At 46.2% G+C, this 12,018-nt stretch overlaps 1 protein-coding gene across 1 annotated transcript in view; it reads left to right on the forward strand.

Annotated features, from left to right (window-relative positions):
• Arhgap10 (Rho GTPase activating protein 10) overlaps positions 1-10,646 on the forward strand; it is a gene marked incomplete at its 5' end in the record, with an annotated part of 68,765 nt that extends 58,119 nt beyond the window's left edge. The window contains 2 exons of the mRNA XM_004638716.2: positions 1,625-1,716; positions 9,913-10,646. Of these exons, the coding sequence (XP_004638773.1) occupies positions 1,625-1,716; positions 9,913-10,001 (181 nt within the window). The remainder of the gene's footprint in view (positions 1-1,624; positions 1,717-9,912) is intronic.
• Between the last annotated feature and the right edge of the window lie 1,372 nt (positions 10,647-12,018).

Here is a 12,018-nt window from a genome sequence, read left to right on the forward strand (position 1 = left end):
CTGAGTCTTAATTGACCTTAGAAGGCTAGGGCCAAAATGTTGGCTTTCCTTGCAGCCCTCCTTTTTCTCTAATTTTGGTCTGCAAACTTAGGTCATTTTATTGTTTACAGAATAATGACAACAAAGTATGTCGTTAATATAGATGCAGTTTTTGATTTTTTTAAAAATGTATTTAGTACAGTCTCATTACACAGATCAGACTCATAGTGATCCTTCCTATTTTTTAGCCTCCCAAGCGCTGGGATTAAAGTGCGCCACCACACCCAGTCTCATTCCCATCTCAGCCTGCCCCAGGAGCAGGGCCAGCATGGCAGGCTAGGAATCAAGCCCATGGCCCCTGTGTCTGCCTAAGCAGGCATTTTAATCTGATGAGCTGTCTGGTTGGCCCTCCACATGCAGTTTTTGAAGAAATGTTTTTAGTGTGTAGTAGATATAGAACTCTGTATGGATACATGGAGGCAACTGTGCATTTTTTAGCGGAATTTGACTTCCATGAGACCTACTTGAACGTACTCGGTCTTTTTGGTGCTAGTTGTGCATTTTTAAAACTAGTCATTTTGAAAGAACTTCTTGTACATAAATAAAATGTATATATATATATATTTTTTTTTAAAAAAGAAAGGCAGAATGGTCCCTGGAAGTGTTAACCTGCATGGCTTTTTATTGGCTGGTTCTAGCAAGTGCATCTGTCTGGGGATTGGCTAAGATCACTCTTAGCAGCAGTGGCTTTCCCAACTCTGATGAGGCAGAGCACTTCCTTCCACTGTGGTTCATATGTGACTTAAAGTATGTTTTCCCTCCTTCTCTCACAAGGTCACACTGGAGGTTTTGACAAGTAGGGAGAAGCTAAGTACCTTTCTGTAGTGGTCAAAATATACACAAGAGCCTACTGTGGTAACATAAGCTGTAAGCTCAGTCTTGAAAGGCTAAGGCAAGAGGATTGGAAGTTCAAGGCCAGCCTGGACAAATTACCAAGACCCTGTCTGAGCAACAAAACACAGAAAAGGGCAGAATTTGTAGCTAAGTAGTTTAGTGCTAGTCTACCATATGCAGAGCCCTGGACTTAATCCCTGGTACTGTGAAAAAATGAAAAAGGGTTGGGGATGTAATACAGGGTAGAATATTTGCCCTGCTCACAAGGTCCTGGGCTGAAGACCCTTTCAGAGGTCGTGGTACACAGAATGAGGTCTGTGGCTCTGGAAGTCTGCTCACCATGTCATGTATATGCCTCTTCCTCCACTGCTGGCCTATACACATGTGGATGTTTTTCCTAATGTGCAGCTAAAATACTTAGGAGGTGAATGCACCCCATGACTGCAACACTACTGAGTGCTAGAGAAGCTCTTTCCACCAGGCTGGGAGGAGAATTAGACAAGTGGTTCAGTAACAGCTTACCAGATAGGCTCCCTAAGGAGAAGTTTGCCTTTAAAACCCACCATTTACTTGAAAATCAAGTGCTATGACTTTACCTTATGTTCTTGTCTCTGTTCCTTTTCTAGAAGGAGTTGCCCTCCTGGTAGCCTATGATGAGATGTAGGGAATGGGAGGCAGGGCTGGGGGTGACCAGCACTTCTCTGTCCCCTTTCTTCACATTTTCAGCTGTCTTTTTGTGTTCCTTCTGCAGTGTTATTAATCGGAAGGCTCGAGCAGTATACCCATGTGAAGCAGAACACAGCTCAGAATTATCTTTTGAAATAGGAGCGATTTTTGAGGATGGTAAGTGGTAGTGGGAGATATTCTGTCACCCTAGGGTGTCTCTCACTTAGAATAAGTGGTGCTTCATTGTGGTCCTGTAACACTCTGGACAAGAGAGAGCTTAAGTCCCTTAGCTTCCAGAACTTGAGCACCAGGGAGCTCTGTGATGGGGACTGGAACATCCCTTCTGCTAGTGTGCTGATGTTTCTTCATTCACTTCATTAATGGAAATGAGCTAGTACTGCTTGGAGTTCAGAAATTCTTCTTTTTCGTCGTCTCATCTTCATCTCGTCTTCATCTTCATCTTTGTCTTCGTCTTCGTCTTCTTTTGTGGTGCTAGGGATTAAACTCAGGGCCTTGTGCTTGCCAGGTTATTCTATTGAGCTATCTTCCTTGCTCCTTAGAAATACTTCCGATCTACCTCCCTTGTTTTCTTGGTTCTCCCAGAATCCCTGAATGAGCCTCCTAAATGCTTCAGGTTTACTGATTCTGTTTTGATTTCTTACCCTTTTACCATTCCTATGCTTTACATCCTGAAAAGCATGTGAATCTCCAGAAGTGGGTGTTGCACCTTGCATATTGAAACAATAGTGAAAGACTTTATTTGAATGTTTAACATTCATACACAAGTGTTTAGAAGCTATGGCTGGCTTAATATTTTACAGATTTCTCTTATGGTTCAGTATGTATGTTTGCCGCTTTGCTCTTGACTTCTTCTCTTCCTAGTCTACTCATGATGCAGTTCATTGGTTGCTGTGGAAACAATGATGTTGTGTGTGGGTGGAGCTCCCTAGAACAGTTCCAGGGAAGCAGCAGGAATCTTGGATGCTTGGAATGGAATGGCTGATGAGCCAGAATGTTTGGAGTCTATGGAATATAGCAACACAGTACATTGTGGTGTGTTGTCAGTAATGGAACATTTGCTGATGATTGTTTTGTTAGAAAGCAAGTTGCTTCATTTAGAATAGATCATGGTATGTGCTCGTGAGCATCAGAGACTCCTGATAGCATCAGAAAATAAACAGCACTAATAGCCGAAGTAAGACAAAATTAAGTTTGTGAAGAAACTTTTTTCTTGGAGTAGAAGCAGGAGCTGTCCTTTACAAGTATAATGTACACATGTACAATTTTGGTAGGAGAGTGTGGTTACAAAGCTACCCCACTGCACATTTTTCACATGTTGTCATAGCAGACATCAGAAGGGAAAGCCGAGGTAGTGTTAAAACTCACCCATTCTAAAGATGGTGTGAAATTTTTATTTCTTATGATATCTCCCTATGATCCTCTGAAATTTCTTGCATTAGTATTTTCTTGTGAGACAGTTACCTTAGTAAAAGGTGCATCATGATGTCTTAGGTGACAGGTAACAAAATTTTACACAAATGGCGACATTATTCATGAAGATGGATTAGCCCACACAGGATGGGAGTTCAGTGCTCTGTTAGATTGATTCACATTCTTACAGAGATTGTCAAAGAACAAAGCATTTCCTTCTCTGCTGAACTGTTCTCTACACTTACTTTGGGACCCTGGCTCTTCTACTTGTACATTCACCTCCCTGGTTGGGGCAAAGTGGCTACTAGTTCATGGCCTCATGGCCACACTCAACTAGAGTAAAATGAGGTATCTCATCTTTGTGCTCTTGCTTTTGAAGACTGAAAATACTTTTCCAGAATTTTCCTCCTCCTTACCCTGCTGTAGCTGCTCAGTGGTCAGAACCAGGTCAGATGCTGTCCCCCTGAGCTCTGCGTACAGACCAGCGAGAGCCATGCTAGGTGTGCATATACTATACAGCTTTGTGAATGAGGGTCTGTGCTTCTGTCACATCATGGTCTGCCAGCACAGTGAAAAGAAGAAAGGCCGGCAGATCAGCATCCCATGAGACTGAAGCTCTCCATTTCTAAAATTCTGCCACAACTTTCACAAGTCCTCCTGAAAAGTGTGTATACACATATATGTAGATGTACAGATCACATGCATGCATACATACATGCACATGCATACATAGGAGTATCTCACTGTATTTTTTTTTTTTTTTTAGAGAGAATGTGGTTGATGGCAAGTAGCAGTGTATTACAGTTTGTAGAAAGGGACTGTTCCTGGTGACGTGCTATTTCCTTGGGATGGTTCTTACAGGTCACCATAAGCTGAAGGTGCTTAAGTAGGCTACTTACTTTCTGTGTTATGTTACCTTCATCTACTGTGCATGGTTGATTGCTCAGCTAGTTATAAACAAGCTCTTGCTTTTCTACAGTATATGTGGTGAAGCCCTTCCTCTATTAGCTGTGGGGTCTTTTTTTCTAAAGTTGGACACAGAGCAAGCCGTAAAGGCAAGTCATGGGACCTCAATGTTGTGGAGCCAGGCAGTGCTCCAAGTGCCCACCATTTATAGCTAAACCATCAATAGTGTCTCCAGGAACAGTCCACCTCCACAGACCAGAGATCCCTGGAGCACTGGAGACGTTTTTTCTTGTGGCCATTGCTCCATTTGGAATATTCCCAAATGCAAACAAACTCGTGCTATGCAAATCCTTGTCGTGCTCCCTTGGGCAACAAAGGAAACCACAAAATTTAGGTCAGAGTGACCCTTGGGTCATATTGGCAGTAGTTGCAGAGTTTGGAATATCTATCACAATGAGAAATTCTAAGTCAGTGGATGGCAAGATGGTCCTTAGTAATTACATAGCTCTATAGCTGTTCCTTGGTCTTTGCCCTTGCTGTGTGGGTCTGGACTTCAGGAATGGGTTTAAGTTCCTGACTGATGATTTGTTTCTTCAGTTCTAGGGAAATGTCTTCTAAATCCTGCCAGAGAGTGTTCTGTTGTGAAGTTTCAGGGTGGCTGATGTTCTGATAACTGCCACAGGAACCCTCTGCTTTTTCCTGGGTCTGGGGAACTTTAGCAATAGGCTTTGGGGGCTTCTGCTGCTAGCTGTCCATTAGATGGGAAGTTGTGCCTTGGGCTGCCTGGAAGCACTCCCAGGCCCATGGGTGGATCTGCAGGAGCTTTTGGTCTCTCAGAAGTATGGTTAGGATCTTGTGGCATTAGCTCATTTGTGAAAACATGATGTCACAGTTTGCCTGGGGAGCAGGTGTGACCCTGATTAATCCGAAGTCTCTTGTAATTAAAATTTAAAGGTCTCAAATAGACAGAATAATCCTTGAAAATCAATTTGGCCTCATCTTGGAAAGTTGATCTTGTGTGGCCCTCACAACCCAGTAGTTTTCTTTGCAGGTGTATTTGTAACACAGGGAAATCTCTGGGAAAAAAATGTTAAGTGCCAGATGTCTATACATAATGTGGTGCTAGTGAGGCTCAGAAGGTAGCAAAATGTTTACTTGAGGAGTAGACTTGTGTGATAAACCCTTATTTTACCATAGCAGGAATCAGAGAATGAAAAACACCCTTGAGCTTCTGATTGCTCTGAAAGGGTATGAAGCAGCAAACAGAACAAAGCAGCAGTACTGTACTTTGAGCAGCCAAAGGCAGATACAGACTATGCACCCACCAGCATGTAAATGGAGACAGAGAACACAGCCTATACACACAAAGAGACATTACTGAGCCCTGAAAGGAAGGGGACCCTGGTGCACACCGTACCCTGGATGAAGCTTGAAGGCCTAGTGTGTGAGATACACCCGGCACAAAGGGATGGGTATCATGGTGCCATTTATGTGAAATACCTAGATTGTTAGAGAGGTAATGTAAGATAGAGGCTACCAGGAGCTGGAGAAGGGAGACTGGGAAATTATTGATTAATGTACACATAGCTTTGATTTACGATGAATAGCACATAGTAGAATGGCTACTGTTGTAGCTTGTCTTAACCCGTTGAATTGTATACTTTCACATGATCAGAGTGGTGAGTTTTACATACATGCTTCAGTGCAGTTAAATGCATTTGATGCCAGGGAGCACTGGTCATAGCTTTCATCAGATTTTGAGGATGCATAGCTCGCTCAGGCTGTCGCAGCTTGCAGGTGGCAGGACAGGGTATGTGAATGCTGGTCTGTATGTATGTGTGCTGTGCATGTCTCCAGGCCTCTTGAAGTGAACTGTGGAGCTGTTACTGCCCTTCTCCCTACAGGGGAGTATGCTTGGTAGCAGCCCAGCCTCGGACAGTGGAAAAAACTGTCTGGTCATTTTCCATGCTCTTCCTCAAGTCTGTTGCTTCTTGGAGCATGTGTCCAAGAGATCCACTGCTCTTCATGGTTGATCAGTGTCCCTGCCCTGCACCACCTGGCTGCAAGGCATGTTGTCCTCTCAGCACAGGACTGGGCAAAGGTCACATGGCCTGAGGGGAGCCGGGCTCCCTGATGGAGACCAAATGCAGAAAATGGCACACAGAGGAGGACCTGGGGAGTGATGGCAATAGGTCATGTTCTCCTGGTCATAAACATGGAATAGCAGAGTCCTCATCATGGAGAAGTCAGTCCCAGTGGAGAAGGTCCCTCATGGATGCATGTGATCCTGCCTCTGCTTTGGGCTGCCCTGAGATTGTACATTACCTGAGGAAGGAGGGCTTTGGAAGTTTTCACACCTGAGCTGTGGAGAGGTTTGGGGTTTCATTCTCACATTCCCATTCCCCATAAAGGCATTTGTGGTTGGTATGCGGTAGGGCCTGCAGGATAAGAGGTCTCCTTACCCCTGGCCAGCTGAAAGTCTTGGCAATTATAGGAGCCTGAGGCCACTGAGAATCCAGCAACTGGAAACTTTGATAGCTGTCAAAATAATACTGGCTCAGAAGTTTTAGTAAGACATAACTGATGACAGGTATTCTTTTTCTCTTGAGAGAGGGGAGGTGCGGCTGTGCCATGCAGGTGCCTGGCCTTCTGCTGTCCCACGTAAGTGCCCCACTTCCTCTATTCAGTGGTATGCAGGTATACTGGGCCTGTGCCAGCCATGCCCACTGGGTGGAGCTGAGCTCTAAGGTCCACTGTGAGTGCCAGTAGGTCTGTTCTGGGAAGGTAGAGTCCTTTCTAAAGGGAGGATTCTGGCTCTGTAGATAAGAGCACCCAAATTCAGCTTTATCCCACCAAAGATATCTTTAAGGTAGTAGGTCATCAAGACCACTGCAGCTATCTGGGAGCCCCTGCCACCTCTGCATCCCTCAGCAGTGCTCTGTTCTACTTTTGTCATGTTTAGCCATAGGGAGCTAAATTACCTTGTTTTATCAGGAGCAGGGTACTTAAGGTTGTTTTCTTTGGCTTCAGTGTTCATTAAACCCCTATCTTGATGCGACTTACTCACATGTCATGCACCTTTTCAGTAGGAAAGTGCTACGTTTTATGTCTTCTTTTCCCCCCAAAGCCTCATGTAGTCACTGGGGTGGGCTTCTAGAGTTTGAGATTAATTCATGATCCAATGCTGGGATTATGGGTGTGAGTGCTACACCCACAGGTATCCTGGATGCAATATAAGGAAGGGAGAGAGGTTTGTTATCCCAGCTCCTTCCCTTTTGCTCTTGCTATTGTGCTGTTTTCCACTGGCATGATCTGCTGCCCTCTGTCATGTGTGCTCTGCCTTGGAACCAGCTGAGCATGAACTGAAACCTCCACAAAATGTAAGCTAAGTAAATTTTTCCTTCCTTAATTCTGGGTGTCTGGTACTTAATTCCAGCAATGAATGAAAAGTAACTGAGACAGAAAGTTATTTAAGTAGTGGTGCCACAGAGATGCAGATATCTTGTCCTTTTACTCCGTGAGCATGGCACCCAGGCACAGGAAGGTAAGAAAGGATAAACATGCTGGGGAACTCATGGAGGTGACCTGGAGGGGAGCTCTAGGTGAAGGGCCTTGGCATACAGAGCTCTATGCAGTGTTCTGAGGCTGAGTAAATGATGACTAAGTGTGACTTTTGCTTTGCTCTTGACATCAACAATTTGCTGCCCTACCTCAGAAGTGCTTGGTTCCTGCCATCATGCTTAGTAATGCATAAGAGCCTGCTCCACAGAAAGAAAAGGTCTCATTTTAATCCGTGCAGCAGGTTGTGATGAATTAACATTTACCCCCTCTTAGAAATCAACACAGACTGAGAGAGGTGGGTAAATCCTGGAGAGTTAAGGGGCCTGGATTCCAGCCAGGGTCTTGAGGGTTCCGAAGCCTACTCTGTTATGTTCTGTTCCCATCTTCTGGAGTCAAAAGCCCCCTCAGCCCCCATGAGATATGAGGTGCTATTTACTTTGGAAACTGTCAACCAGAATTAGCTAGAGAAAAAGAAGTGGGGGTAGGTAGGATGGGAATGAATAAGAGGGGAAGGGTGTGTGCTCGTGACCTAGGGAGGCAGGCTGTGGGCTGGCAGAATTTCTCTTCTTTGTTCTCTCTTGGCTTTCTCCTGATTGCATGAAGCCCAGAGTTAACTATTGCTAACAACTAAGTGTCTAGATTAATTGATTGGGTCTTCATAGAAACGTCTGTAATCATGCCTGGGTATTAATACCAAATGCCTGGGTATTGCTGCTGAACACAGCAGAGGAACAGTTGGACTAACTAAACAGAGAGAGGAGCTGGAGTCTGCAGATTGGTACTGTCTGAGAGTGATGGAGAAGCCCTTCGGGACCTCTGAGCCACCTTGCAGGGGCTGGGGATATGGAGCGTCTGGGGTTTGGAGCTTCCTGTCACATCTCATTGGTACCCACCCTGTGCCATTTCCAGTCTCTTGGGAGATATAGGGGCCCCCAGGGTTTCCACTCTCAGTCAGTAACAGACCCCTGGGAAGGGAGGAAGGACTGGGAGGTGAAGAACAGGGATGTGGATGAACATGTTGATGAGGACCGGGAGGATGCCTGGTGGGGTCTCCCACTCTCTTGATTTTCCTTTCTCCCTCTCCTCCTCTCTGCCTCTCCTGCTCAGCTATCTTTTATTCATGCTTCACCTGTGTTTTTATAACTATGTATACACACAGGAGAAAGGCTAAGCTCATGCAAAGAGGCTCCATGTAACTTTCATGACTGAAGTCATGTGGGCTGATGGTAAGCCAGTGTCTGAGGCCTGACTTGGTGCTATCCGGGCATGGGTGGATGGAGAAAACAGAGAGAGAGCTTAAAACAGGAGGTTTGGGTGAATGTGAAGAAATCATAGCAGGCCAAGCTGATGCATACAGTCAGCAAGTGTGCTTACATGTTCCAAGGGAGAGAAGAGAAAATGGTTACCTCATTCTGTTTAACATTAAAGTTGGAATTACTTCATTTAGAAGGGCTCCTAGAATTGGATAGTCAGTGTCTTCCAAACTGGAGGTTGCTATGAAATAGTGGGTCATAGATTTAGTTTTTCAGCCAACATTCAGAAAAGAATAAGGAAAAAGAGGGCATTATCCACAGTAGGAGTATTGTTTCAGAACTCAAGTTCTTACGTACATGTGTGCACCCTTGGTTTGTAGTTCTCCTGGGTTGGCAACACAAGTTGTATCTTAGAGCTGGTTCCTGAGTTGAGCTGTGGGGAGCACTCTCTTTCTTTTCCTTAGGCATAGAACTGCAGCTCCTGGTCATGGCTGACGGCCTCTGCTGGGGCTACTAAGTACCATGTATTTGATTTTCAAATCTTGGTGAAGAGGGCTGCAGGCCATGCTCTTGCTGCCCAGGCTGCACTCATGTGCATCATGATTATTTATGGACACCTACTGTGGGCCAAGCTCTGTGCCCTGATGTGTGAGGCCAGGCCTGTCCTCAGACTCCCCATCCAGTGTGTGAGTTAGAGCAGGGCCTGGACCATCCTGTAGGGGTTGTCAGTGCCAAGGAGGGTCCAGGCCGACTTTTGGGGGTGGAGCTGTCCCTGAAGGTCTCTCAGGAGATAAAACATCCTGGTGAAGATGCCACAAGAGCACTGCAGGTAGAGGACACCACACATGCAAAGTCATGGAGTGCCATTTGGGATTTTCCTGGTGATTCAGGGCAGCAGACAGAAGTGCTGCATGAATGTGACATCCTGTTAGAGTGGTGGGAATCAGGGAATGAGGTGCTCTGCTCTGTGTCCTAGAAAGTTCACTCTGTGCCCACTAGATTGGAAGGGGGCAGGCTGGAACCATAGAGAACAGTGAGAGGCTGTTGCAGGAAGACAGCAGCATTTGAGTGGCCAGCCCAGGGGCAAAGCCATCAGTTCCTGGTGCAGACATCATAACTGGATACCCACCTGTCACCCCTTGCTCTACTGGCTTCTCCCTGCTGGAGTGCAGCAGATGTGAGGGAGGGCATGTTGTTAAAAGTGCTTTTTCTTCCTTTCCAGTACAAACCTCCAGGGAACCTGGCTGGCTAGAAGGGACTCTGAATGGCAAGAGGGGACTGATTCCCCAGAATTATGTCAAGCTGCTGTAGCCCTGGGTCTCAGAGGGCCCCTGATAACCTTGGCTCCACCACAACCTCATGGAAACAGCGCTTCACACACCGTGACCACACTCGGGAATCACCAGTCACCTTCCACAGTCTCCAGGGCCAGGAATATGGATGGAACTTGCTGCACAGAACTGTGTAGATCGGTGAATGGGTAGACAAGCGAGTTAATAGAATGGATTTTTCCTTTGTCAAGAATCAGGAAGTGGGGAGTTTTAACTAATCATTCTGTAGGAGAGGGAGGACAGCTGTCTGCTACCTCCATTGACAGCCACAGCACTAGACCTGTGGAGGATCCCCCTCCTCCCTGCACCTGCTGCTGAGATGTTAAAGGGAACTGTCCTTCCTCCACTGGGCTGTAGCTGTGGGGAGCAGACTGGGGTGCAGGTGTCTATGGGTGCAGGGAAATTGGTCTCCACCTGAGGAAACAGAGATAGCGGCCCTTTCCAAGACTGCTTCTTCCTGAAAGGCAGGCTGGGAACTCCACATACTTTTCACCTGCTCTGAGCACACCAGCATATTTATAGCAGGCTCATCCTTGGTGCTCCTCACCTGAGTGCTGTTTGCCCAGTGCCACCTTTTTAGCCCACATCTCTCTGTAAATGAAATAAAGTGTAATTTACTGTTCAATTCCCCCTGGAATGATTTATGATTTTTCAGCCCACAAATGGGAAATCATGTTCATCTGGTCTGGCACACGCTCACAGGTAGAACTGGATGAGGACCTTTGCTCCTTCTCAGCAGGGAATGTTCTGGGAGGCAGGGGCCTCAATGCTGACTGGTGTGTGAGGATCTGGGGGGCTTCTGCCATCCTGCTGCACAGGCTTTTCCTCCAAAGACAGGAGATAGAGTTACAGGTCTGGAGTGAGTGGGCCATAGTTAGGTGTTGAAGCTACCCATGTGATTGGCTTAGCCTATGCCTGGCTGTGGCTGAATGATGGACTACTGAAGAGGAAAGACACACCTGGTCTGAGTGGCACCAGCTGACAGGCTTATAGCCTGAATGGAATAAAAAAGGAGAGAAGGAAAGTTCATTTCTGTTGCTTTGGAGGAACTTATCCTCACCATCACCTTTCCATGCACCTCTCGGGGCTTCCAGCAGATTCTCCAGCCATCCAGCCTAGAGCCTTTGGCTGCCCAATACATATTCCAGCAGGATTCTGCAGTGAGCTCCAGGTCTTCTAACTTCGACTGGGTACTTCTGCTGTCCAGCACATAGCCCTTTTGGATTTTTCCCTTTACAAGGTGGCCACTGTAGTCTGCTTTGTAAATTGGAAAGATATAGTTTATTACGTCTGTTACTCTAATGAACTGCAATTGATACAGGGTGGGAGCTGCATTTGTGTTGGCAGCCAGCCCTCCTGACATGCTTCATTGGGCAAGTCACATTTACCCAGTGTATCCTATGTGTTCTAAGCTTCAGCACTGATCCCCTTTGGCAAACCCCAGAGGACATGGGTGCTTCATGCCTGTGGCTGATGAGCACAGCAACATGAGCAAGCCCTGATCTGATCTTCCTCAGGCCCTCAGCCTTGGTTCCAGGCACAGGTGCATCCAGCCATTTGGGCAAGGAACAGGAAGCACAGGATTAGTGGCCCTAGGAGGCTGAAGCCAGCTGCACACCAGACACTGCTGGGTGGAGAGAGATTGAGGTGTCTCCCTTCTCTGGAGAGGTTCCAGGCTTGTCAGACTTTTCTCTGGAGGATTTACCTGAAGAAGAGTGTGTCTGTTGCCTCTTCCCCAGGTTAACTGATGCACAGGCTTGTGGTTTTGCTGGGTGACAGCTTTGAAATCTCCTTGTGTAGACCACATAGAGGTTGTACTTGGAGTTGCTGTAATTTGAATCTGGAACCAAAGGCCATGTGTTAAGGTTTAGTCTCCAGCTCATAGTCCTATTGATAAGTGGGTGGAAGCTTAGAGAGTGGGATCTTTTAGGTGGTTTAAGTGATTGGAGCATGCTTTCAAAGGGAACTGCAGGATGTTGTTTCTTTTGGATCTCAGC

The sequence above is a fragment of the Octodon degus genome, unplaced genomic scaffold, assembly GCF_000260255.1.
Source record: "Octodon degus isolate 3935 unplaced genomic scaffold, OctDeg1.0 scaffold00101, whole genome shotgun sequence".
In the NCBI taxonomy this organism is placed as follows: domain Eukaryota; kingdom Metazoa; phylum Chordata; class Mammalia; order Rodentia; family Octodontidae; genus Octodon; species Octodon degus.